The sequence below is a fragment of the Podarcis bocagei genome (assembly GCF_964188305.1).
Source record: "Podarcis bocagei genome assembly, chromosome: 2".
NCBI lineage: Eukaryota > Metazoa > Chordata > Lepidosauria > Squamata > Lacertidae > Podarcis > Podarcis bocagei.
The window spans coordinates 22,922,783-22,950,548 of record NC_138126.1 but is presented as its reverse complement, the minus strand read 5'-3'; the positions used below and the strand labels follow the sequence as shown (position 1 = coordinate 22,950,548).

Below are 27,766 nucleotides of genomic sequence, written 5' to 3'. Positions count from 1 at the left end.
GTATGCCGGCTCCCTCGTCCAGTAAAGCGAGATGAGCACCGCAATCCCAGAGTTGGTCACGACTAGACCTAATGGTCAGGGGTCCCTTTACCTTTACGCCTACATTGGAAGACTCTAACCATGGGCACACCCACACTGCTGCTTTCCCCTGGGAAAACCCGCTGTTTGCCACCAAATTACAGCAAACATTCATCAAGTTTCCTCTGGATTGGCATTTGCAAGTTATAGACTGAACCACTCAAGCAAAGAGAAAGCAGCAAGTGTTTTAAATGGGGCATGAACTGAAACAGCCTCCAAATGAAAAGGAGCCGATTGCAGAAGGTTGCAGAATGGCTTTTTAAGTTGACCAATATTGTATTTATAGAGTAAAGGACGGCAACATATTTAAGGAGATGTCAGCATTTATTAAGTTTTGGCAAACAGGTACAGGGCAGAGCAAATAATTCTGACAACCCAGTACCTAAACGTTTCCTGTCACCTGTGCTTTTTCATTCCAGCATTCTATATAAAAAAGTAAAAGTAAAAAAGAATTCTTAAAATACTTACGCAAATTTGGGTAAACTTTTACTCTACTTTTTTTAAAAAGTCTGCAATTAAAAAAAAAATATTTTCCCAGAATGTAAAAATTTGCAAGGTACATTAACAAGGCATCCTAAACAGATCTCAATTGAAAACCAAGGTGATCTCCTGTACCCCTGTATTTACCATGTTAAAATTACAAAGCACCACTTTTCTTATCAATTTTCACCGTCTTTCTTGGTTTCAGCTTAGCTTGGATAAATTGACTGCACTCAACCATTAACTACTGGCTTTATCTTGCAATACTGCTTTCATTTGGCTACAAATATCCAAATGCAATATACCTGTACACACACCTCCTATCGATTTTGTACCTACACACGTACACACTTTCAGTTCCCATTTTTCACAGCAATATGTCCACAAGCTAGATCTCCATTCTTGTCTGATCACCATTTCCATGTATTTCTGAGAGGCTGCAGTTTAAAAGAGATGTACCACTCACAGTTCATATGAGGGGTACAAATGTTGTACTTTGGAATCTGTATCCAAATGAGAGGAAATATAGCCGGGAGAGACAAAGATGTTGCTAAAACATACTACAAGCTATATCTACGAAGTAGTTTTAAATGGTGTATGCATTTGGGTCTCCCACATTCTGCAAGCCTAGGCTCCAGTCTCCATTCAGAATATATAGTAACCTGATAAGGGAATTAAGGCAAGTCAAAAGCAGCTGTTGTATTAACCGCGTTGAAGCTCAGTATTGTGTGTTACAGCCAGAGAGAGTTATGTTGACACTACTTCACTGTTGGAAAGGCCAAAGACCCAAGTCCAACAGAAGAACAGATATAATTTAACACAGGCGGAGCACAGTGTTCATGTCCCCAACTCGGAAGAAAGGAAATATTTTTGACACAAATTTGACACTGAAGAGAACAAGGCGCTTGTTTTCTTCCGCATCAAAAAACCCCACCGTTCCTCCTTCATAGTCCAAACGGATTTGAATCTTTTGGGGGTGTTTACTTGGGTTCAGAATGGTCGGGGGCGACGTTAAGGTTTTGTACTGACCGTTGTTAAAACCCACAGCCATGATTCCCTCCTCAGGGACGATATTCAGCTGTCCTTTCCTCTTCACAGATTCTTTGGCTACACCCACAGCCCAGAAAGTTCCCTTGCTCACATCCACTGTCCAGTGATGCTTCCCTGAGGTGAATCCTTGACAGCCAAGCAAGCAGCGGGTTGGGTCAAATCGTCGGGTGCTGTAGGGAAGCTCCTGGCGGACAGATCCCCATGCGACAGCTTTCTGACCATCAAACACAACAAATCGAGGGTGAGCTGTCATGGGGTCCAGTGTCACGTTCTCTGTAATAAATAATAATAATAATAATAATTTATTATTTATACCACACCCATCTGGCTGGGCTTCCCCAGCCACTCTGGGTGGCTTCCAAAAAAATATTTAAATACTGTAATACATCAAACATTAAAAGCTTCCCTAAACAGGGCTGCCTTCAGATGTCTTCTAAAAGTCTGGTAGTTGTTGTTCTCTTTGACATCTGATGGGAGAGCATTCCACAGGGCAGGCACCACTACCGAGAACGCCCTCTGCCTGGTTCCCTGTAACTTGGCTTCTCGCAGCGAGGGAACCGCCAGAAGGCCCTCGGTGCTGGACTTCAGTGTCCGGGTAGAACGATGGGGGTGGAGCCGCTCCTTCAGATGCAAGAGATCAAATGCAACTGTCAGGCATGGAGCCAAGCTCCATGAACCTTTCCCAAAGACCACTGTATAAAACAAGTAACTGTTCATCTGCTGCAGATGGTTGTTTCTGAAGGCGGCCTATTTATTGAGCATTCCTCCTGATCTGAGACTCGCATCAGTCTCAGCCAGCATGGCTGGGAACGAGGAGAGTTGTGGTCCAACAATATATAGAAAACCACAGGTTGCCTCTTTTCTTTTTTTAAATACAAAAAGGCATGAATCCATCTTTACCGTGAGATATCCAGAATCTGTGGGGACTTACCATTTATCCACTTTTGTTCATCCAAAGTCTCTAGAGGAAGAAAAGGAGGATAAGCATATGCAAACTTCTGTGATTCGTTAATGGGTTATATTTAGCAACAAATGAACTTCGTATATTAATACACCATTAATTCACATGCACCATTCTAAAGCCTTAGGAGTATTATCACTTTGGAAATCTACAGCTACCCAACTGCACTTCTAATTTCTCTCTCCTTTGTAGGCATCAAGCCTTGAAGCACACATTTGCAGCAATGATAGTATTATTATTATTATTATTATTATTATTATTATTATTATTATTATTATTATTATTAGCAGATAGCAAGTAAACTATCAAGCTCACAATATTGTAGCCCTATGGATCCAGGCCATCATGCATTAAGATCCTTGAAATCAAAGGGACAAGTTAGTCATCACAATCTAATCCCAACAATTTCAACCACTAAAGAATGACTGTGTTATTCTGAATCCAGCGCCCGTATTTTAATGGTGGGTATTGTACAAAGGCGAAATGTGATTGGGACAAGTGTTCACTGATCGCCAGGAAAAAGAGCTAAATAAGAACAACAGTAAAATTTCCACCTCAACAATCAGCTTCAGAAACCCATTTAGTACCTCTGAATTTCCTGAGTTTGCCCTGCAGTGAAGCACTCTCTTTGGAGACTTCCTGAAGCATTGTACTGAGCTCTGAAGAATCAGGTGGAGTAGGAAACTGAAATTTGCCCCTCTTGCACCTAGAGGTTTGACAAACAGGAAACCGCATGAAAAGAAATCTTTATTCACTTGCAGCTTCTCAGAACATCAGGTGTAGAATGCATCAGCATAGTGTAAACAGGTGGCCAAGCTGACAGAAGGTGAACTAGAACCTTGGCCAATGGATTTGCAACTTAGGGGTTGGGGTTAGGGGTGTGCTAGGGGCACATGCTAGTGAAAATTCTACTCTAGGTAGAAGGGGAAGGAAGCAACGGCCTATGTAGTCCAAGCCCAAAGATGGAAAGTGAGCGAGATCCCTAGTTAGGAAGGTTGGCAAATGAAGATGATAGAATTTGTGGAAGCAGCAGGTTTAACTTATAGAATAAGAGAGCAAGAAGAATCTTCATTCAAAGAGGAGTGGAATTCCCCCCCCCCCGAATATTTAGAAAATAACTGTACAATTGAAAACACTGGTAGTATCTAGATAAATTCAACAGCGCGGTAAATATTGGGAGGATGCAAAATGGAGAAACTATTAGATTGGTTACAGTAAAATATGCAGGAACGATAGGTAAGTAAAATGAACCATGAAAAGCGAAGGAGGTTAAGTCCATTGTTTCATGGCATGATGTAAAATGTTTATTTTGAGACGTACAAACTGGAAAAAATAAATAAATAATGTTGTATATATAAAAAAGGCAGCATTCCCTCCTAAGCAGATGATTTGGAGAAGGCTGCCACCGGGACCATGAGCACAATCATGCTCTCCCACTGAGACATACTGCTTTTGACCCTGGCATGCATGCAAAACATTACTAGAATTGCCTTTTGTGAAGGGAGGAGAAATGGCAACAGGAAGAACGGCCTCATACCTGTTGAAAATACTTCCAATATCCTAGCGAGGAAAAGAGGAGACAAGAAAGAGAGGTTAGGTCATCCAGTCCAACACCCGTCATATTTGGAATTAATTTCTACAGGGGTTCATCTTATATCCTGCCTTCCTTACATCCTAAAACTCAAAACGGCATTCGTAGGTTTCCCTGGTGGCCCCTAATCCAGGCACTGACCAGGCCTAGACATGCCCAGCCGCCGAAAGGTTGCTGCATCAAGTACCTAGCATCTTCCCAGCTCATTTTGCTTTCAACCCGCAAAGCATTCGTTTCAGTTTGGCGGCATTAGCAAACCAATTCATTCAGTCTCTTTGTGGACAATACCTACTGCCTTGCGGGATATCTTTGGGAGAAGAGAAACCCAAGGAGTAAACCAGGGGTCAGCAAGGTTTACCTCGTCTGGGCTGGTTCACTCCAGCGGAGATCCCTCCCTTGGCCAGATTGCACTCGCACGTGAGCCCGCAATTTCTCCAGAGACGCAATTTCCGGCACCGTGGAAGTGAGTCCCCGTGCTGTGCCAGTTTAGTGCAGGGCGCAGGGACTCGCCGAGCGGGAGGCTCGGTTCGGGGGTGGCTCATGGGCCGGTTAAACAACCCCCGTAGGCCGCTTGTGGCCCATGGGCCTTAGGTTGCCTACCCCTGGAGTAAAACCTACACAAATTGGAGTGGAGTCCCTAAGGCACCTTGTACGCCTCCTTCTGGCAACTCCTGCAGCCAAGCAGGTGCCAAACATATTGCTCTGCTTTCCTTTCAACCGCATCAGTGAGGCCGAGACTGGGGGAATCTTGCCGTCTGGGCAGCCCAGGACCTTCATACACACTGCCAGGTTTGACGTCACCCCCAGAGCCAGTGTGGTGTAGTGGTTAAGAGCAGTGGACTCTTAATCTGGTGAACTGGGTTTGATTCCCTGCTCCTCCACATGTAGCTGCTGGGTGACCTTGGGCCAGTCACACTTCTCTGAAGTCTCTCAGCCTCACTCACCTCACAGAGTGTTTGTTGTAAGGGAGGAAGGGAAAGGAGAATGCTAGCTGCTTTGAGACTCCTGAAGGGGAGTGATAAAGCAGGGTATCAAATCCAAACTCTTCTTCCAAACAAAGGAAAGCTGCCCTGTGCTATATCAGGCCATTGGTCCATCTAGCTCAGTACTGTCTACTCTAACTGGCAGCAGCTCTCCAAGATTTCAGGCAAAGCTTCCCCTCCAGCAGTCCTACCTGGAGATGCCAGGGACTGAACCCAAGACTTTCTTCTGCATGTGCTAGCCCTTATATAATGTCATTTAATAATAATAATAATAATAATAATAATAATAATAATAATAATTATTATTATTATTATTATTATTATTATTATTATTATTATTATTTATACCCCGCCCTCCCCATCCAAGGCCGGGCTCAGGGCGGCTAACAACCAATAATAAAAACAAGTTGAATGAATACAACTTAAAAACAAGATTAAAATATAGCCTCATCACAGGAGGAAAAAAGAAAGGGGGGGAGGGAATCAAATTGACTCCAAGCCAAAGGCCAGGCAGAACAACTCTGTCTTACAGGCCCTGTGGAAAGAAATCAAATCCTGCAGGGCCCTGGTCTCGTGAGACAGAGCGTTCCACCAGGCCGGAGCCAGTGTTGAAAAGGCCCTGGCTCTGGTTGAAGCTAATCTAACTTCTTTAGGGCCCGGGACCACTAGGGTGTTGCTATTTATGGACCTTAAGGTCCTCCGCGGGGCACACTGGGAGAAGCGGTCCTGTAGCTACAAGGGTCCTAGGCCAGGAAGGGCTTTAAAGGTCAAAACCAGCACCTTAAATCTGACCCTGTACTCTACCGGGAGCCAGTGCAGCTTGAAAAGCCCTGGGTGAATATGCTCCCATGGCAGAGACCCAGTGAGGAGCCTCGCTGCAGCATTCTGCACCCGCTGGAGTTTCTGGGACAGCTTCAAGGGCAGCCCTGCGTAGAGCGAATTACAGTAGTTTATTATTTGTGTTACCTGCATCAGCCCACCTGGCGGCTCCTGACCCTTCTGCTCCAGCACGCCAATTAGGGTGCTGATATGGGAAATCTCCTCGGAAAATTTAGCTGCATGCTCTTCCTTCTTCTTCTCAATCTCTATCTCCAGCTTCTGCAGCCGGGTTAACAGGAGCTGCTCTTCTTTCTCTAGAAACTGGCGGAGCTGCTGACATTCCAACACAAGCTTCTGCCTCTCGGCTTCAGTTTCTGCCTGATTGGGACAGGTGCAAACAGTGGGGGGGGGATGACGACACTGGTTTATTTATTTGTAATATTTCTTACCCAACCATAGGAAAGCACCTTGACACATGAAAACACCATTTCGTGTGTTCCAAAGGTAAAGGTAAAGGGACCCCTGACCATTAGCCCCAGTCATGGCCGACTCTGGGGTTGTGCACTCATCTCGCTTTATTGGCCGAGGGAGCCAGCGTACAGCTTCTGGGTCATGTGGGCAGCATGACTAAGCCGCTTCTGGCGAACCAGAGCAGCGCACGGCAACGCCGTTTACCTTCCCGCCAGAGTGGTACCTATTTATCTACTTGCACTTTGACGTGCTTTCGAACTGCTAGGTTGGCAGGAGCAGGGACCAAACAATGGGAGCTCACCATGTTGTGGGGATTTGAACCACCGACCTTCTGATCGGCAAGTCCTAGGCTCTGTGGTTTAACCCACAGCAAATGTCTCTGCGAGAGGCACGGGTGTCCTTTGGCTCACCAGAAGTTGCTGAACTACAACTCCCAACATCCCTGGCCACTGGTTGATGGAAAGTGTAGCTCAGCAACATCTACAGTGCTAAAAGGTCCATGCGCCTGCTTTGTAATGTCAAAATCCAGCTATTCCCCAGGCTGCTTCCATATAATGCAAAATGGTGTTGCACCGAGTTGTTGTAGATGTGTGTTGCCATGTCTTCTTCTGCAGAAAGAGAAGCTGACCTTGGACTGGTGTTGTGAAACACCAGCTGAAATTGAAACTCAGCAACAGATTATAATTAGATGCTCTTGTAAAGTTGCTACTTTCAGGATCCAGCTGCCAAGGGCTAGTTCACAGGTGCATGAAGCAAGGTCATAACATTTTGGGGGACAATAGGTATCAACTTAATGCACCAGGTGGAAAGGATTGTTTTTATAAAACATAGAACCACTTTGGAACATGGTCGCTTCAGCGACCCCAAGTAATGGAGCGCGTTACTTCTGGGTTTCACCGCTCGCACATGCACAGACGCTGAAAATGACGTCACGCACATGCGCAGAAGCGGTGAATCGTGACCCGCAGACGCGGGTTGCGTTCGCTTCAGACTGCATTCGCATCCAGAGGTACCACTGGATTCTTAGGAATCTAGATTCTTAAGAATCTAGACTTTGTAACAAGAAAAGTTTTAAGTACTATTATTGCTCACCTTAGGTTATCTATACGTCTTGTGAGAGTATATATATGCATGTATTATTAAAAGGAGCATTAATCATAGTAATAATAATAATGGTATTATTTGTACCCCACCCATCTGGCTGGGTTTCCTCAGCCACTCTGGGCGGCTTCCAGCACATACAAAAACATAAAATGTCAAACATTAAAACATTAATAAAAATAGATACTCAAAAGATTCGCTCCTGTATACAAATTGATCATTGCTGTTATATAAAATCTGAACTGAACCCACATCAGTTCCAGGTGTACACTTTACTGAAACAGATCAAACAGAAGCCCAGGGCTATCAGTTTATCACCTGTAGCTAAAAACTGGCACTCTACATGGATAACACATGCAGAGCTGACATTCCCAACACAGAAATGTAGAAACATCATATACAAATTAAAAACCAAGTGAAGATGTAATGGTGTTGCTAATGGTGACGAGGTAATCTGCTTGCACTTACCAGCAGATCCTGGCTTGGCTTCTCTGCATCTAATTTAAACGATAAAATCTTGTCTCGCTCTTCTTTCAGAGTTTGCAAGCAGTGATTTATTTTCTCCTAAGACAGACACGAATAACACAGTTTTTGAGCCATTCACCATATCCTCCTCAAATAAGCAGCTACACATGCAAGAGAGAATTATTTAAGCGCAGCGCTGTAACAACATCTAAATCCCATCAGATTGCAAATTTGCATCTGTGCTGTATAACTAATCTAAAACTGCTCCTCTGGCATATTTCACACACAATCTTCAAATAAGACCGATTTTCTTCCAGCCTCCACCCACTCGCTTAGATACTCAGATGCTGTTTGGTTTTCTGTATTTGTAGTGTTCAAGCATCAGACAGGTTTTAAAGTTTCTTAAACCCTTTCTTTTCCTAATGCATTGATTGTGCTTGTTGCTTTGGTGGCAATATTTTGGGAGAGACACCCTGGGATAAGCATCAAGGAATTATGGGGGTTTGCTACTGGACAATTTTGTTATATGTTGAAATAAAGTTTGGCCTATTTGAGTCTAGCCTATACAGTGGACGCTCAGGTTGCGAACGTGATCCGTGCGGGAGGCATGTTCGCAGCCCGCAGCACCACATCTGCGGGTTGTGATTTGGCGCTTCTGCGCATGCGCAAAGCACAATTTAGCTCTTCTGCGCATGCGCGACCGCCAAAACCCGGAAGTAATCCGTTCCGGTACTTCCGGGTTTTGGTGCGTCCATAACTCGAAAAAACGCAACCTGAAGCGTCTGTAACCCGCGGTATGACTCTATCAGGAATGGGAAATTCTGTGGACCGCCAGAATAATAGAATTGTAGAGTTGGAAGAGACCCCAAGGATCATCTAGTCAAATCTCCTGCAATGCAGGAATACGCAGCTGTCCCATATTGGCAGGCATAGGCAAACTCCGGCCCTCCAGATGTTTGGGACTACCATTCCCATCATCCCTAGCTAACAGCGATGATGGGAATTCTAGTCCCAAACATCTGGAGGGCCGGAGTTTGCCTATGCCTGCATATGGGGATCAAACCTGAGACCTTGGTGTAATCAGCACTGTGCTCTAACCAACTGTAGCTCCCTTAGAATCATAGAATTGGACGGGACCTCAAGGGTCATCCAGTCCAGCCCCCTTGCAATGCATGAATCTCAGCTAAGGCACCCATGGCAGATGGCCACCCAACCTCTGCTTGAAAACCACCTTCATCCCTGGCCACTGGATGTGCCAGCTGCAGATGATGGGAGTTGCAGTTCAAGCACACCTGGAAAGTCACAGGGTCCTGTCCCCCCAATCCCAGGCCTATAGGTCATTAATGACAGCTTCTCTGTGAAATTAGGCAAAAATTAAGAAGATGCACCAAGAAAGTGACAATTTGGGAGGGACTTGTTCAGGGAGTTGCAAAGCTTGATCCCCTTGATTTAATACAGGCATGGCCAAACTTGGCCCTCCAGCTGTTTTGGGACTACAACTCCCATCATCCCTAGCTAACAGGACCAGTGGTCAGGGATGATGGGAATTGTAATCCCAAAACAGCTGGAGGGCCAAGTTTGGCCATGCCTAATTTAACACAACTTTGGGTCCCCAGCCGTTGCTGGACTACAATTTCCATCACCCCCAGCTAACAGGACCAATGGTCAAGGATGATGGGAGTTGTAGTCCAACAACAGTTGGGGACCCAAGTTTGACTGTTTAACACTAGCCGTTTGCAGGAGCGCTATCTTATTGAAGTACGTCGCACCTTCCAAAGAGATAGGCAGCAGGTGACCCCAAATTTCCCAAAGATCTTATAGCTTAAAATAGACAGCGAGGAAACAACAGACCAGGATTGATGGAGAAGGGTAAGAAGGCCTCTGTTCTCCGGAGACAGAGGATCCAGACAGCAGGTTAAGGGGGAAGATCCCTGCAGAGACCCTGGAGAGCTACTGTCAGATGGGGCAGGTAATATAGGGGTAGACAGACTAACCTGGCAATAAGTTGTTTCATATGTACCAATACATGAATCCTGGTTGCTTTCCAGTTCTTCTAAGATGTCCCCACCCCCAAGAACCCCCACTGATTTGGAGTTTGTTCCCGACGAAAGAAGAATGGAGGATGAAGTTGATGGACTACGCAGAATTAGATAAATTAACAGGAAGGATTCGAAACCTGCGGGATCAGAGATTCTTAAGAGGACGGGAGTAAATATATGAACTATTTGAAAAGTAATTCTGAAGAACAGATTACGCTAGTAGGACTGCAATAAGTTTTTTAAGGTGGATTATTTGAAATATTACAAGAAAGACTACGAAGAGAATTATTAGTTAAGGACAATTAAATGCAATATAGAAATTAAGAAATGCAGAATAAGTGATAAAGAACGGAAAATCATCAGAGGTGTTGACAAAAGTCTAAAATATTGTATAAGATGAGAAGATCTGTTGTATGACTGTTGGAACCGATAGTTAAAAAATCAATAAAAATGTATTAAAAATAAGATTTGGAGTTTCTTCTATTGTTTCTTTTTTTAAAAAATAAGATTTTATTAAAGCTGTTTCCTAATACAATAAGGTAAAACAAACTACTGTACAGCAAAACAGAAACTGAAAGTGAAAGTAGAATCCTCTTCCTGTTTGGCAGTGGAACAGACTCCCATGAGAAGTGGTGGGCTCTCCTTCCTTGGAGGCTTTTAAGCAGAGATTGGGTGGCCATCTGTCATGAATGCTTCAGCTGAGATCCCTGAGTTGCAGAGGGTTGGACTAGATGATCCTGGGAGTCCCTTCCAACTTCAAAATTGCATGATGCTATGAAAAGTAGCTCTTTCCCCTTGTCTCACACAGAAAGTGGAGGACGCTTACAGCTCTCACCTGGAGAGGTCTTCCCTTCGTGTGTGTGCAATCCTTAGACCCCCAATAACGGCTTCCCTTCCCTTCCTGTGCTCTCATTTCAACAAGCTCGGCTGTTAACTGACCCTCCCCTTGAGAATCAAACATCATTGTTTTTAAGCAATTACGAAAAACGTGGTTGAAAATCTCTCCCCCCCCCAAAAAAAAACACGAGCTCCTCTCAGCCACTCACGTTACCTGGTAAACCTGAGCGGCCTCCTCTATAGGAATCACGCTGTGATATTTATGCAGCTTGGACCGGTCACAAACCACGCAGATGGACGTTTGATCGTATTCGCAGAAGAGCTTCAGCGGCTCCTGGTGTTTCTTGCAGAGCGCCTGTTCTCCCGACTCCTTGGCTCGCCGCTTGCTGAACTGCATGGCCAGCTCAACGATATTCCACAGGTGCCTGTTTGGCCGCAGGTTCTGCCAAGGGAAGGGTTTTCTGCACTGCGGACAGGAGAACACATTGGCAATGGAGCCTTCACAGCACTGGGCAATGCAGTCCCGGCAGAAGTTGTGGCCGCAGTCGATGACCATCATCGGGTTCTGGTAATAATCCAGGCAGATGGAACAGGTGGCTTCATCCTGGAGGCTTTTCTCTGGGTTCGGCGCAGCCATTGGCGTCTTCTAGCTGCAACGCAGAGGAACAAAGTTTAGTTTTGCTTACAGAGAGGGGTGTGTCTCCTTTTTGCAATCAGGAAGTGGTTGCCTCACTGGGAACTAGATTGCAAGGGAGGGAGTGATGGAGTGTTTGAAGGTGGTTTTAACTATTAGAGGGACAAATATATGTTCTGAATAGTTTCCCCGAAACAATATTTGTTTGGGGAAGCCTATCCTGACATGCAGAATGTTGACATGTGCTTTAATCTGGTTTTTTACTTACTGTTGATTTAATTTTTTTAAAAAAATGCTTTAAATAATTGCTTTCACATATTTTTACTGCTTATTTCATTACGTTATTCTTTTTGTAAGCCGCTTCCAAGTTTTATTACAGTAAATGATTGTAAAATAAATGCAGAATCTCACTGCATTCAACAGGTTGGCTATACTGATGAAGTACACACTATTAAAGATTTATTCAAGCAACCTGATCCTATTAAGTGTGTACAGGGTTGCAGCCCAATGTCCCCTATCATACTGTATGCTGTTTAAGGATGAAGGACAGGTGTTTATGCAAAGGGGGGGGGGTTTCTACAGAGTTCATACAACATCGGCATAAAAACATACAACAAATTGTTATGCAACATCAGCATAGAAATGTTGAACCACCTCCCTTTAATCCAAATTTAACTTTTATGGAGGAAATCTGATGTTGCTTAAAACATTGCTGCCAATAACCCAGGTGCAATATCTGAATAGTCTCATTTGCAATGCAAAGTTGCCATACGAAAGTACCTGAAGTCATTAGTACTAAAGCCATCTACACATGGTTAAAGGCAGATTATAAATGTGTCAGAACTGCCTCTAAGGCCTCCTCCACACTGAGCAGTTTTCCTCTTGCCCTGCTCCTTTCCCAGGGAACCGCCCCCCAGCAAGCTTGAATTACCATTTGAGCACTACGGAATGATTTTCCTGGGCTTATGGGGTTGGGTAGAAGAGGATGGATGACTCCTAAATCTCCTGGCAGGGATGCTTTCATTAAAAAGTTGGTTCCTTTTCCTCATTTGTTCCAAACTACTGGGCTGATGAAGTTATTGCCAAGGGCTGAGCCTGCCTTAATTACTTTGACTCTGTCTTGCAAAAGCAGCATTTACACGAAGCAAAAACTACAAAAATGCCTAAAGCCCGATCAGATAACATTATTATTCATTTGGTTTATTTGTGGTCCAATACAATAAGTTTCTAGGTGTACACCCCATGCATTTAAAGCACACATAGTGCCTATTTATATCCCTCAAAAAATGGTGGGAAATGTAGTTAAAGAAATTGTAGCTCTGTGAGGGGTAAACTACAGTTCCCATGATTCTATTTTTTTTGGGGGGGGGATATACTTTAAATGCATGGTGCATTTGCAGTCTATAGTTTTTCTACAGAGATATTGCTTCAGTGGAGTAAAAAACCACACAATGTGTATCCCTAAGGAAAGCCTCTCTCTCCCCGCACCACAGTTAACTGTTTTATTAATTTTTAGTACTTTTTGACCCCACCTTCCTCCAAGGGGCACAAGGTGACAAAACATGCTTCCTTCCTTCCTCCATCCCTCCCTCCATTTTAACCTCACAACAGTCCTGCGAGGTAAGTGAGGCTGAAAGACTGTGATGGCTCCAAACCGTGACCTGTGGGAAGCTCGAAAGCTGGACCTGAATCTTCAAACACGGTTTCTCTGGACGCCCACGATTTCTAGAGCTGGGCGAGAGGGAGAAAAACTTTTCTCCATGGCATTAACAATTTTAAATGCCCATTCTTTCATGTCACCTTTTCTCTGCACTAAAAAACCCCGAACGTTGCAGCTTTTCCTTGTTAGGGGAGTCGCTCCTCCATCCCCTTGATCTTTTCCGAACCTTTCCCCCGCGCTCTAACCACTATGCCACACTGCCACCACGCTGTTTAAATTAGAAAAGCAAAACCTCTTAAGCAGACCACGCTTCGGACCTCCCGGGGTTTCTCCCATGGCTTTTCAGCTGCCCCATCTCCACTCACGTCGCCTGCAGCTCTCTCTCTCTCTCCACCCGCCCACCTACCTTGCTCTGCTCCCCTCTAGCTCTCGCCTGCTAAAATGCAGCGTCCGACCCCCGGGAATCATCAGCCAACCTGCAAGGCAAAAGCCCGGCCCGGCCTAAGGAGAGAGCCCAACAGCGGCCTAACTCCGCCCCGCACAGCGCTCCCAACGGGAGATCTCTGCCAGCTGCGTCTCCTATAAGGCACCCATCTGGATTATAACAAACCAACAGAAAAAGGGAGCGCGGCCTTTAAAAAACTGGAAATAAGGAAATGAGTTGGGTTTGCTGCCACTAGGCAGCTCCCAGAGGTTGTCTCTTCCAACTACCCCCAGGTGGTTTCCTTAAGGGAGAAGAAAGCAAACAGCTGTTTTCTGGTTATTATTATTTCTAAATTGGTGTTGCTTGCAGCAATTTTATGCCCACTGCTTTGCAAGGCTCTCCTGAAATAATTTAAATAAATAAATGTGTGTAAGAGGCATGGGGTTCAGGTGCATTTTACCCCACCCTGGATATACAATGCTGGCAAATACTGGACTATTCTTTTCCTGCCTGCCAGGAAACACTTAAAGGCGCAGGAGCTTGGGAAGCGTGCGGAATGAATTGTAGTGCACTGGGGACTCTGGGTATTTAGCAAAAAAAGAAAAAGACCATGCCAGAGTTCAGAAGGGGGAGCTTCACAATTGCAGCGGGTCTGGTTTCCCGCAGGTCCTAGTGCGACACTAACCACTATACCACACTGCTTCTCAATCTTCTCAAGGAAATCCTCTTGATTTTGTTAAAGCCAAACCACCACTGCATTTCGGATTTGCACCGCAATCCCAAAATACAGTTGCAGAGAGAAGACTCGCACGAACCGGATGCTTAGAAACAGCTTGCAGGTCTGTTCTCTGCAGAAACGTGCACACCCATTCAACATGCTGACTCCAGAGCGCATCTAGAAACCCTTTTCAAGGTTAGCACACGTGCTTTTTTCTAAAACTTATTTATTTAAGTGTACACTTATTTATTTGTGTGTGTGTGTGTGTGTGTGTGGATTATGGCGATTATAAAATTGTAAAACTCAGTAAAACTTTTTTTTTTAAAAAAGTGTACCATCACGAAAGAATGGCCAGGCTGCCCAGGTAACGCAATCAGTGACCATTATTAGGTATCCTGGGAGACAGGATTTCTGCTGTAGATGGCGTCCTTCTGTAATGTATATATGATGGTTTTTTTTGGGGGGGGGGGTCTTGGACTACAGGGTGGGCAATTTCACAAGTTACTGTTCAGTGTTTTCCCTGTTGGGCGGGACCCTGTTGCAACAGTTCCTTGAATAAAGATCAGGTTTACTAGCCGCTTTGCTTCTCAAAAAACTGTTATTTTTCTCCTGCCAATAGGAAACCCTCTATATGGGCTCCTGAAATACCCCAGAAAGGAAAGAGGAGCAGTTTTTCTTATAACAATAGTAGCAAACACAAAGTTTGAAAGGCCTGGGAGAAGGGGAATGTGTTTGCCTTAAAGATGTATAACGAAGCTGCTAAGCAACCCTTCACCACCACCACAATGCGGGCTGGATATTTAAAACGGAGAAAGTGTTTGGGCTGCATCTTGCAAGAGAGGAGTATTGAATGAAACCTGGCCAGCAGCTGTGACCCAATAAAGCGATTTCATACTTTTGAGTTAATTAGTAATCTGCTAACTAGGGTCAAAAGTAGCAAGAGGCTATCCACCATTTCCCGCGTCAGTGCCTCAACATAGAAGTACTCCTTCCTCTTCTCCCAGGCTTTCTCCCTGGGGAAGAAACGAAACGCCCGATTGCAGGAACACGAAAGCGAAACTGAGCTTGCCTATTCTCCTCCAGCTCTCGGAAAATAGCTGCTGCTGCTGCTTCTTGGGCGATCATGGCTACCGCAGATCCAGCAAAACACCTTCAGGACGAAGTCACTTGTTCCATTTGTTTGGATTACTTCAAGGATCCAGTCATGATCACGGAGTGCCAGCACGACTTTTGCCGAGCCTGCATCACTAAGTATTGGAAAAGATCGGGAGCTTCCATTTGCTGCCCGGATTGCAGAAGAACAGCTTCCTTGCAAAGCCTGAAACCCAACCGGCGCCTGGCGAACATGGTGGAAGCGGCTAAGCAGCTCCGTCTGCAGCTGGAGCAAAGTCCAGGAAGGGAGAAAATGTGTAGGGAGCACAAGAAGCCTCTGAGTCTGTTCTGCACAACAGAAAATACCCTTATTTGCATGTTCTGCGAGAGATCCAAGGCTCACAGAAACCACCGTGTTATTTCCCCAGAAAGAGCTGCTGCAGATTACAAGGTAATGACGGTGCATTTTAGCAAAGAATGCAATTGCATGTGTATGCCCGGTGCAGTTGTGATATCTCTAATCTAACCACGATATAGAACAGGGACAGGGAACTTGTGGTCCTCCAGGTGTTTTGAACCCAGCTCCCATTAAACCCAGGCAAGGGTGATGGGAGTTGTAGGGTAGCAGCACCTTGAGGGTCACAGGTGAGTAGCCTCCCCAGATATAGAAGGTGAACACCTCACTTGGTATATTTCTCCTCCCCTTTTCAGAGCTGGTGTTTTAAATCTACAATCAGGGTTAGTTTCAAACCACATTGTGCCAATTCTGTTTGAAGCGTGATAGTGGTTCACAGAGCTCTCTGCAAAGGTTGATATTTGATACTTCCAGAGACCCACCTTTCGCCCTCAATAATGGGCAGCCTCACCACACCATTTTGTAGGCCAGCCTCTTTCAAGTGTGGCAGCCATTTTGTGACGGGTTTACAGGAATTTCCCCTCAAAATTCCAAGGTGTCCATTGGCCCCCAAAGGTTGGCAATTCCTGTCTTAAGCAGCCACAGCTGTTTCTGTCTCGGGGTCTTCCTTGCGCATAACATTTATAGTGAAATGGTTGCCTTTTTGTTTTTTGGATTTTTTTTCACAGGTTGCCACATGAAGTGCTTTTTTTTTAATAATGCAAAAAAAATATTAAAATCCAGATTCTGTAAAAAAGCCTGGGTGGATCCTGTGATAGGAATTTTATGGTCTTAGACATATGGCAATGTTCATAAGTGTACCAACCAAGCAGATACATAGATCAACACAGGAAGACCGACCTGGAACCATTTTGATTCCCAAACTGACCAAATGTTTTCTCTGCAAGGTCAAAGGAAAATGGAAAAGCCTCCCCATTGTCTTTTCCTTCACAAATCCTGTCTTAAGGGTATGTCTGTGTTTGAATAGGGTGTGAGCCTGTGACTTGGTCCAGGAACTAAGTATTGTATCATTAGAAAAGACTAGCCAGGCTCTCCAGGAAATCCAACCAAGTAACCTGCCAGACATGAGATAAACAACAGGAGAAAAACAACATTCAAAATTTCTGTTTTAGACCGCCTTTTTTGTGATGTAGGTGTGATGTATCTGGAGGGTGGTCTTAGGTTACACCCCTTCTGTGATGTATGTATGATGTTTCTGGGGGTGGTCTTGATCTACAGGGTGACAATTTCAAAAGTCTTTATAAGGCCTTGCGCGCTATTGTTCTGGGTTCCTCCTTTCCTGTGGGTGAGGGGAGCACCCTGTTGCAACAGATCAATAAAGATCAAGCTTACTAGCTGCTTTGCTTCTCAATATTCTCTGGTTGACGTCTGTCATTCTCTCCTACCAATAGGGAACCTATGTAAGGACTCTATACGGGCTCTTGGATACCCCATAAGGGAAAAGGGCAATTTTTGTTTACAACAGTGGGCGTGCTTTCCTGGCAGCTGATGGAAGTTGAGAGCCCAACAACTTCTGGTCAGCTGCAGGCTCCCCCTATCCCGTCCTATAAACATTTTCAAGTCTGCTGCTTGTTGTAAATAAAACATTCTCAGTCTGCAGAAACTTTAAATCTACCATATCACCCATTGTCTGCCCTTAGGGTGTGCTACTTGGACATCTAAAGGAACTGAAAAAAGAAAGAAGCAAGATTCTGTCGGTTAAATCAAATGGTGAGAAGCCGTGCCAGGACCTATTGGTAAGAACTGGCATAACTCAGGGGTCAGCAAACTTTTTCAGCTGCGGGCTGGTCCAGCGTCTCTCAGACCATGTGGTGGGCTGGACTATATCTTTTTTTTGGGGGGGGGGGTGGAATGAACGAATTCCTATGCCCCACAAATAACCCAGAGATGCATTTGAAATAAAAGGACACATTCTACTCGTAAAAACACCAGGCAGGCCCCACAAATAACCCAGAGATGCATTTGAAATAAAAGGACACATTCCACTCATATAAAAACACGCTGATTCCCAGACCGTCCATGGGCTGGATTTAGAAGGTGATTGGGGTGAATCCGGCCCCGGGCCTTAGTTTGCCTACCCATGTGCATAACTCCTCCTTTTAAGGCCTGTCTACAGTGAGCTGATCACCACTGGCAACGTTATCATTTGAGAGCAAGGATCTGTGTACATTGGGAGTGTGATTTGATAAGGATCCACATTCTCCTGACCTATGTTATATTTTACATTACTGTAGTATCTAGGAAGGGGAAAGGACTAGATAAGTGCCTTGATATTGTTGTGATCATGAAGTTGGAATATGTTTGAGGCTACTTTCAAGTCAAGATTTATGGGTGAAACAGATTTTCTGGATCCATTTCACTTTAGGCCTGGGTTTGGCACTGAAACCAACTTTCCCAAATGCCCCCTCATTCTGAAGCATGGAGGGCGACAGAGAAAGGGCTTTTTTGCTGGTGGCCCCCAATTTGTGGAATAGGTTTGCATGGTGCCTGTGTTAATACCTTTTTGTACCATGTGATGATAACAACTTTTTTTTTTTACTCTTCACCAGCAGACCCCAGGTTGGTTTAAAACAATTTGAAATTCATGAATGAAAACAGTTTAAAAAATACAGTCACAGGAGTTGAAATATTTTAATGTTATCCTGTATCCCATTTTAGTTTCTGTTCAGTGAATGGCTGGTGTGTTCATTTAACACCCTCATATGTTTTCTTAACATTTGATGTGAACACCTGAAAGAGACGTTAATCAATTTAATTCCAATTACGTGCAGTGCTTTTTTCCAGGGGCTACGCAGTACCAGCACATCTTTTTGTTGTTGTTAAAAAGTGTGACACTTGCTATAACAATTTCACAGTGAGTACCAGCACCTATTTTTCTATGAAAAGCCCCCACTGAGTATGTGATGTGTATTCCAATGTGATATTATTAGGATCTGGATTGGGCAATCTATTAGAACATCCCATTGTCATTTGTATCTCTCCATTGTAGAAAGAGGCAGAAGCCAAGAGGGGGGAGATTGTGTCTGAATTCCAACAACAGCGGCAGTTTTTGGAGGAACAAGAGCAACGCCAGCTGGCCAGGTTGGAAGACATAAAAAGGGAGATTGAGAAGAGAAGAAATGATTATGCAAACAAATTTGAGGATGAAATATCCTACATCAACGATCTGATTGGTGATATAGAAAAGAAGGGCACTCAATCACCAGATGAATTCTTGGAGATAGGTCTAGTATTCTGAACCAGAATGTATTCATGACAGAAATATCCTGCATCGGTGACTTGATTGGTGAGATGGCAGGTAAGGGTGGCCAATCGGCAAAAGATTTTTTGGAGCTGGTATTCTAATCCAATATTGATTCATAGCCAGCACAAATTGGTTGGCAGAGGCAGCTGGCCAGCAGCTCACTGCATGTGTGATAAGCAATGGTTTAATAAGAAAAATGGCCACCAATGGTTGATTTTTTTGCAAGTAAGTTGTTCTCATTGAGTATGCATCCCTCATCATTCTCAGAATGAGTTGGAGTTGCAACCACTTTCAAAGTCCCAAGTCTCTTGAAAAACGGCAAAGGGTAGAACGACTATAGCGTTGGATTGAATCCCATGTTTTTTGAAGCCAAAGAAGCTAGTGGACATGTGACTGTCAAGTTATTTTGTAATTGATTATCACTTTATTCCTACCCTTTATAGTCAAACATAGAATGCAAATCCAGGTATGTAAAGCAGACTGAAATGAATGAGGTAATTGATGGAACGCTGAACCATGTAAATTCAGCAGTTCTAATCTTTCCCATCAAAGAATCCATACAGGGGAGAAACCATATCCTTGCTTAGAATGTGGAAACAGCTTCACTCATAAGAGAAGTCTCACTTCACATGAAATAACTCCTAGTAGGGAGGAACCATTTTAAATCCTTAGAATGTGGAAAGAGCTTCAATTCCAAGATGAGTCTCACTTTCCATCAAAAAATTAGTACAGGGGAGAAACCGTATCACTAGTTGGAATGTAGAAAAAGCTTCATTCTGAGCCCCGATCTGACTTCCAATCTAAGAATTCATCCATGGGAGAAGCCACAACAGTGCTGAGAATGTGGAAAGAAGTTCAGTGAGAGAGCCAATCTCACAGTCCATCAAAGAAGTCATACAGGGGATAAGTATATGTTGGAAGAAAGATGGTATTAGAAAACAATCAAACCTAAAGAAATTCTCACGCACATGTGAGAAAAATGAATATTCTCTGTTAGTAGAGTTAAATAATTTTTCATATTATATAGATTTTGCTTTAGTTGTTTCATGCGTTTATGAGAGAACTCATAGTATCCTGCATATCAGGCAATACGCAGACTCTGAATCCCGGTGGAGTGTTAGTTTGGGGAACCAGCCACCCCTCTCCCTTTCTGTGGTCACATCCATACAATGCATTTGAAAGTGCATGACTCTATCTAAATAGTCCTAGGAACTGTAGCAGAGTTACAGTCTCAAGCACCATAAACTAGCTTACAACAACAACAAATCTTTATTACGGTCGTAGGCCAGCATAAGGAGGGCGGGATACAATTGTTCAAAACCTTTAAAAAAACCCAAAACTAAAATGAGTTAAAGCAGAAAATATATTTAAAAAGTCTATAAGAATCCAAAAGAAGCTAAGAAAATCTAAAAGAAGGGTTAGGAACATTAGACAAGAGTGAAAGAGTGTGAGACTATACCTATCAGTCTACAGAGCACTCTTAATAAGAGTGCCCATTATATCTAGTTTGTGGCACAGGTCATCCAACAAATTTTGAGTGCTGCCGTGCAGAATCTGGCAACGTATGTTGTAGCAGGGTTGGTACCTGAAAGTAGGGAGGTATAGAATTGTCCTGTGTGCCCCGGGTACTTATGCAGCGTTGGTAAGATGAGGCTAGTATGGATGTCTATAATAAAGACACTGGAGAAGCCCATGCTCTGTTGTTTCTGTTTGTCCACAGTCACAGGGCACTGCCTCTCCAGATAAGCAATCTTCCTGTATCCGCCTTCAAGGACAGCTGAGGGGAGGCCATGACATCAGCCAAAGGCCCTCTGGTGCTTAGGGACTTTGAGTTTAGCTAGATATGTCATAGGGGAAAAACTAGCTTAGTTTCCAGGATTCTTTGGTTGAAGCCGTGTGCCTTAATGTATAGTGTGCTTGTGACCACGGTTCTTCATTGTGAAGTCACGTGGGATAAGTTTACAATTGGGAGATCCAAGTACGCTGGTGAAATTGACCCAGCTTTCTCCTGACCCTAGGAAAGGGAGGAGGGCAGAGACAATTAAGGAAATGGCCATGCAATGGATCCTTCCTCACCGTTGTGCAAAATTAGCAGGAAGCAGGCAAGGAAGCCTCATCCTTTCGTGAGTGGCCAAAGAGACATTTCTGTGCAAGGGGGAGAGACTAGGATGTGAAAAATGCCATTGTCAAATGTGTAGACCTCTAAGAAACATAATGATATCTGGAGGATTAAAACAGCTTCATGGAAGACATCTGTTAGAAGGTGACGAAAGAACTGTAACAGGAGTAGGATGAAGTACAATTGTAAATCCACCTTCCTGCACGACAATCAGTGGGTTGAAGAAATCTGATAACAAGAACATTTTTGTCATTCGCACAGGCACAGCAACAGTGGGAAAGAGGCTCAAAACTGCTTTGTTCATCCAATTTTTTGTACCTACATACCACCCAATTAACTACAGTGGACGCTCGGGTTGCGAATGTGATCCGTGCGGGAGGCGCATTTGCAACCTGCAGCGCCGCGTCTGCGCACGCGTGGGTCACGATTTGGCGCTTCTGCGCATGCGCAAAGCTCCGAAACCCAGAAGTAACCCGTTCCGGTACTTCTGGGTTCGGCGCGGTGCGCAACCCAAAAACACGCAACCTGAAGCGTCTGTAACCCGAGGTATGACTCTACATTCTACACAGTTCACAACTTAAAATCAATTAAAAACAAATATAATCGGATAAAACAATTGAGGCAGTAGCAGCCTAGCACAGAAGTTAATACAAAGCCGCACGAAGCAGTGTAAAATCAATAAAAGGGCATTGAAACATAGCAAAGAGAGAAACAATAGTTCTAATATATATAGATAGATAGATAGATAGATAGATAGATATAGATATAGATATAGATATAGATATAGATATATAGAGAGAGAGAGAGATGATGATGATGATGATGATGATAATAACTTGTTGGCGTCCAGCAAAGTCATACTCTGAGCAGACCCATTGAAACCAATAGCTTTGAGTATTATTAACATTGGATGTCACCCATTAAATTGAAATTACACCGTGTGCAAAATGTAGCTAAATTGTCTTTGCTCTTTTCACTTCCAGGGTATTGGAAGCATACTGGACAGGTACGTGCCTTGTGCTTTTGCTTTATAACAATGCTTGACTTACTTGGGGCCCCCTCTCTCCTCCCCAACTACCCTTTTAATGGCCTCTTAGCTACTGTTTTAAGGCTGCAGGGAACCATCATTGGGCTAAAATGGTGAGTCACTGAGGCAGGGCTTTTGGGTTTCATTAAGGGCCTTCCTGCCCTCAGTCCCACTCCCCTATAATGGGAATACATCACCCTCTTATTTTATTGTGATAGGGTGATGCTTGCTTTGACTTCACTAGTAAATGAATCAGGATGAATGCTCAACCAATGTCATCCAATCTTCTTTGAAGCAAATCGGCATGTATGTATGCTCAATAAGCAGGTAATCTAGAAATGGCCAGAGATTTCTGGAGAACTCAAAAGCTTGCTGGAGGGGGCACGGCTATAAGGCTCCTACACTTCAGGATTCACTGTTGTGCCATTAACTATGAGGCCGAAATTGAACTTTTTACCATCATCGCACCCCCATGCTATCAAGTGGTGGATGAAGCTGCAAGTGAGCCTTTGTGAAGCAAAAAAGGTGGCAGTTAAAATAAGGGACTGGACAACTAGATTGAGGGTGGTCCTTTGACTATCTCGCTTTCTCCCACTAGATACGAGACAGAGAAATTTCAGTTTCCAGCTACTCCTGCTTCTGCAGACATGAAGGAAAGGCTGAGGAAATTCTCTCAAGAAAGTGCATCTTTGACGAGTTATCTGAGGAGAGTCAGAGGTTTGTAAAAGAGAAGCCTAAATCGGATTGCAGGGAGGAAATGTGGTGCAGCACTGTCACCAGCATTGTACCTTTAAGAGAAGTGTAGCAGGGTGATGCCAGCAGCCATAGATTTCCCCCCATGATGCTCATTATTAGAAAAAGTGAGTGGCTTTGTGCTAGTGTGGTTTGATGGGTTAGATAAAAGGTCTGACTAAGACCTGGGACGACTAGTGTCGAGTCTCCATTCAGGCATAAGACACACTAAGCGACCTTGGACCACTCTGACTATAGATAGAACTACAGTGGTACCTTGGGTTACATACGCTTCAGGTTACACACTCTGCTAACCCAGAGATAGTGCTTCAGGTTAAGAACTTTGCTTCAGGATAAGAACAGAAATCGTGCTCCGGCGGTGTGGCGGCAGCAGGAGGTCCCATTAGTTAAAGTGGTGCTTCAGGTTAAGAACAGTTTCAGGTTAAGAATGGACCTCCAGAACGAATTAAGTACTTAACCCGAGGTACCACTGTAATAGAATTGTAGTGTTACCCGCCATCAGGAGCAGGGCAGGTAATGACCAGGCTCAGTCAAAAGGGGGTTTGTAAGCTAATCAGTGCCTGAGAAGCCCTGTGCAAAGAACTCTGAAAAAAAACCCTATCAGCTGATAGTTTGGTCTTGCAGAGAGCTTTGCTGAGCATCTTGCAAGGCCTGGTAATTAGCTGAGAGTCTGGCCTAGTGAAGCCCCTTGCAAAGCTCTCTGTTAGACCCATGAAGTGGGGGGAGGGGGGTCACCTGATATCATTATGACATCAGGGGATTGTCAAATCTGGCTTGTGATGGGATGGAGGAGAGAACAATCTGGCCAGTTCCCCATTCTTGTCTATTGCTATCGAGTCACCATTATGCAAGTTGTGCACCTTAAGTATGGGGGGGGAGTGGTTAAGAGCAGTGGACCCGTAATCTGCTGAGCCGGGTTCGCGTCTCCGCTCCTCCACATGCAGCTGCTGGGTGACCTTGGGCCAGTCACACTTCTTTGAAGTCTCTCAGCCCCACTCACCTCACAGAGTGTTTGCTGTGAGGGAGGAAGGGAAAGGAGAATGTTAGCTGCTTTGAGACTCCTTTGGGTAGTGATAAAGCGGGATATCGAATCCAAACTCCTCCTCCTCCTTTGCTACCCAAAGTGTGTGGCATGTGCCCCATCTCCTCTTCCTGGCTACCTAGAATTCACTTAATCATCCTGTTTGTCATTCTTACCACTACAGCTGCCCTTGCTTTTAACAGAATCATTCATCATATCACAGATGTTGTTCCTCTGTCAGTTAGCCTTAGGAACATGATTCATGCATTAGTCAAGAACTATTATGAATGATTACTGTAGTTAACAACAATGCTTCATTGGTGCGTGGTTAAACAGGCTGCAAGGTCCCTTCTGTTAGCCTTATGATGGACGTTTTACCTTGCTCTCTTTTCTCCTCCTAGACTGTCCTGAGCCCAACTGTTCTCAATCCAACACGGTCAAATCAAAATGGATAAGAGGTAAGCTGCTAGTTCCGGAGAGCAAAAACAGGCTAGATGTTGGAGAGTTCCAGCATTTGATCTGCTGATGTTTCTGTCTTCAGATATAAGCTGCTGCAGGGGGAGATCAAACTGAACTGAGGCCCTGGCAGCAGTGCTGAGGGGCGGAGGAAGCGAGTTAGTCCCTGCGCTCTCACTCCAGTCTAAACCACCACCACCCTAGCAAGAAAATAGCTTAAGGGGGACTTAGATCAGGGGAAATGGTGTTGTGGAAAGGGTTACATTAACCATTTTCCAGCTCAAGAGCCACATTCTCTTCAAGACAGCCTTCCTTAAAAAAACACAATCTTTATTGGTTTATAAACCACACACACACACACACACACACACACACACACACACACACACACACACCCAATAAAATAAAACAGCACATAATTCACAAATAAGAAAAATAAAATAAACCAGTACAATGCGGAAACACAAAAATATTTCAGCCATTGACTTCCGACCTCCTTGGTGTGGGTTCTTTATTTCCTTGTTCCTTTCCTTTATTTTTCAACAAACATAGCCTGTATTATATCCCTTACGCAGTTCCGAGAGTTATTCAAAGCATTCTAAAGTTTTAATATGGGGACAATGTTCTTTTAAATCTTGTCTATAAATCTCCCATTCCTTTTTAAACTTTGGGGTCGGTCAATCCCTGATCTTTTCTGTCATTTTCGCTGGTTCCATTTATTCAAGCAGTTTTGCTTACCACTTCTCTTTTGATGGAATTTTATCTCCTTTCCACCCCTTGGCAATCAGCATCCTTGCTGCTGCTGTTGTTGTGTACAAAAACAATCCAGCCTTGAGAGAAGGCTGTCTCTCAAGATAGCCTTCCAAGGACCACAGGCCATGCTGGGTGGTGCCAGAAACAGCCATAGCTACAGGGTTTTTTCCTGTTATGAAGCCTTCAGAGGGGCACCATTGAGACACTCGCCTTGCAGTCAAACTGAGCCTTTGACCCTAGTGAAATAAATCCTAGTTTTGCCCCTGCCAGAGGCAGACGTGGGTGAAGCAGTGAATGTAAATTCCGTCTTTGTTTCTGCACACGCAGTCTCCAAGCTTTCAACTCTCACCCTGCATGTGCCCCTGTATTCTCGCCATGCAAATTTTGTTGTATGTAAAGGGACCCCTGACCATTAGGTCCAGTCATGGACGACTCTGGGGTTGCGGCGCTCATCTCACTTTATTGGCCGAGGGAGCCGGCGTACAGCTTCCGGGTCGTGTGGCCAGCATGACTAAGCCGCTTCTGGCGAACCAGAGCAGTGCACGGAAACGCCATTTACCTTCCCGCCAGAGCAGTACCTATTTATCTACTTGCACTTTGACGTGCTTTTGAAATGCTAGGTTGGCAGGAGCAGGGACCAAGCAACGGGAGCTCACCCTGTCGTGGGGATTCGAACTGCCGACCTTCTGATTGGCAAGTCCTAGGCTCTGTGGTTTAACCCACAGCGCCACCTGTGTCCTTTGGTTGTATGAATTAGCCTAATTGGTTCTGCATTTCTCCCCTTCTAAAGAATGCATGCAATTTGTGAGCTCGGTACACTACCTTACGGAAGTAACCAATTCTGTTAAGCGTTTGTCTTGCCCTGCTTCCTGTTCTCTTTCAGAAAATGTGGTGTTGGATCCGGAAACAGCCCATCCCCGGTATATCGTATCTTCAGATGGAAAATCAGTACGGTGGGGAGATGTCCGCCAGGACTACCCCTACAACCCAAAGAGGTTTGAATACGCCCGCTGTGTGCTTGGAACGCAGGGATTCAGCTCTGGGAAACATTATTGGACAGTGGATGTTGAGGATGTTGACCATTGGGCTGTGGGCGTAGCCAGTGAGTCTGTGGAGAGGGATAGAGAAATTGATTTTGAACCTGATGAAGGGATCTGGGCGATGGGCTTCAGTTATGATCAGTACAAAGCTCTGACTTCACCTCCTACCGTTTTGGAGCCAGAAGAGGATCCAGTAGAGATCCAAGTTTCTTTGAACTATGAAGCAGGAACGGTGGCTTTTTATGATGCTGAAGATAAGACCCGCCTGTTTATTTTCCAGTCAATTGATTTTGAAGGGGAGGAAGTTTTCCCCTTTTTCCGGATTGGAAATTCATCAGCTCCCCTCCAGCTGTGCTCTTAAAACACACGGTTCTTGGCTTGTGCTTTGCTTTGCCTTCCCTTGCCTTGCCTTGCTTTGCCTGGGTACTCAGGAGTCCAGGTGTTAGTCCCAAAGAGCAGCGGATATCATTTCTGTGCACATTGTCTTTGGAAGTCTGTTTCCATCCCATGCTGCTGTCCCACATTCCCCTTCAACAAAGGACCAAGGTGTTTTGGTTTGACTGTGCAGATGATAGCTTTATAATCCAGTACAGAAAAGAAGCACTATGATATTGCAAATAATTTTGCTTTAATTTTGCACCCTCTTGGTGGTGCCAATGGGGAATTTCCTCCCAATGCAAGTTGCAGCTTCAGAGGGATTATCCTCGGGACCAAAGCAAAGGTGGAAAGGGTTAAATCCTCCACCGCATTTTGTGATTCTCATAATCATCAGCTTCTTCCCTCACTCAGCATTTTGCAGTTTTAAAAACTTGCATGCTAAATGCAAGGCCATATTTTGTCTGGTTTTGATTCTTAGTTTATATTAACCACACTGTTTATTAGCATGTAACTCCTCAGGTTTTTCTCTTTAGCTTTTTATGTTTAATAAACCTGCAATTTGATATCTCCATTGTCACCATTGCAGTCTTTCACTCATTTCATTAATTCGTCAATAAAATTATTTTAAAAATCCTTTTAACCTTTGTTTTGACTCAACTAACTTTTTATGCTGCAGTTCTGTTATGATACGTTTAGTTTATTAAATTGCTTTTCTTAGAAGATTAAAGGCATCCTAAAAACTTTTTAAAAGTACCATACTGAACAAAAATGATACAGATAATGTTCATAGCGTAAGTATTAACTAAGAAACCCACCATCCCAGAAAAATAACAAAACCAGGCTAGCCAATTAACCAGGCCTGTCATCACCTCACATCCCATGAAATGCCTGCAACTATAGGAACATCTTAGCATTGTGCCAGAAAAATGACAATGTTAGTGCCAATATTTTGTTTTAAGATACATGTTTTCGAGATGGAGTATTGTATTTTGTGTGAGGCCCCAATCTCCTGTCCCTCACTCCCCCCTTTTAATTTTTTTTTTTAATTATTTTGAACATTGGGCAGTTGAGCATGCTGCTAAGTGCAAGCCCAGCTAGACCCCTGCTGGAAATGGAGGGGTGGTGGGATACTGCTAGTGGAATACCATATATTTTTC

General features: G+C 44.2%; 2 protein-coding genes across 5 annotated transcripts; one reads left to right on the top strand and one right to left on the bottom strand.

Annotated features, from left to right (window-relative positions):
• Window positions 1-383: 383 nt before the first annotated feature.
• Window positions 384-14,747, bottom strand: LOC308580826 (zinc finger protein RFP-like). Of its 4 annotated transcripts, none has more exons than XM_081183031.1 (8): window positions 14,647-14,747; window positions 11,090-11,525; window positions 8,003-8,098; window positions 6,110-6,340; window positions 4,107-4,129; window positions 3,157-3,275; window positions 2,540-2,569; window positions 384-1,881 (listed from the first exon to the last, which is right to left on the bottom strand). In XM_081183031.1, exons 2-8 carry the CDS (start codon window positions 11,510-11,512, stop codon window positions 1,373-1,375), a joined length of 1,431 nt encoding a protein of 476 aa, XP_081039157.1. In that variant the 5' UTR covers window positions 11,513-11,525; window positions 14,647-14,747; the 3' UTR covers window positions 384-1,372. The 4 variants fall into 4 exon arrangements, with proteins under 4 accessions (XP_081039157.1, XP_081039155.1, XP_081039156.1 ...); XM_081183029.1 differs by lacking the exon at window positions 14,647-14,747 and adding an exon at window positions 13,576-13,778; XM_081183030.1 differs by lacking the exon at window positions 14,647-14,747 and adding an exon at window positions 13,462-13,559.
• Window positions 14,748-15,286: 539 nt separating this feature from the next.
• On the top strand, window positions 15,287-27,249 carry LOC308580801 (zinc finger protein RFP-like). The gene is made up of 7 exons (XM_081182982.1): window positions 15,287-15,854; window positions 17,459-17,554; window positions 18,808-19,038; window positions 22,165-22,187; window positions 22,807-22,925; window positions 24,384-24,440; window positions 26,075-27,249. Exons 1-7 carry the CDS (start codon window positions 15,435-15,437, stop codon window positions 26,590-26,592), a joined length of 1,464 nt encoding a protein of 487 aa, XP_081039108.1. The 5' UTR covers window positions 15,287-15,434; the 3' UTR covers window positions 26,593-27,249.
• The last annotated feature ends 517 nt before the right edge of the window (window positions 27,250-27,766 follow it).

What these genes read in the sequence shown, in the direction of transcription:
- LOC308580826 (XM_081183031.1), bottom strand. Translation starts at nt 11,512, where the DNA reads ATGGCTGCGCCGAACCCAGAGAAAAGCCTCCAGGATGAAGCCACCTGT. An exon ending in AGCCAAGCCAGGATCTGCTG is followed by an intron (nt 6,341 to 8,002) that starts GTAAGTGCAAGC and finishes TGTCCCAATCAG; the next exon opens with GCAGAAACTGAAGCCGAGAG. An exon ending in CGCCAGGTGGGCTGATGCAG is followed by an intron (nt 4,130 to 6,109) that starts GTAACACAAATA and finishes TTTCCTCGCTAG; the next exon opens with GATATTGGAAGTATTTTCAA.
- LOC308580801 (XM_081182982.1), top strand. Translation starts at nt 15,435, where the DNA reads ATGGCTACCGCAGATCCAGCAAAACACCTTCAGGACGAAGTCACTTGT. An exon ending in GAGCTGCTGCAGATTACAAG is followed by an intron (nt 15,855 to 17,458) that starts GTAATGACGGTG and finishes GTCTGCCCTTAG; the next exon opens with GGTGTGCTACTTGGACATCT. An exon ending in CAAATCAAAATGGATAAGAG is followed by an intron (nt 24,441 to 26,074) that starts GTAAGCTGCTAG and finishes GTTCTCTTTCAG; the next exon opens with AAAATGTGGTGTTGGATCCG.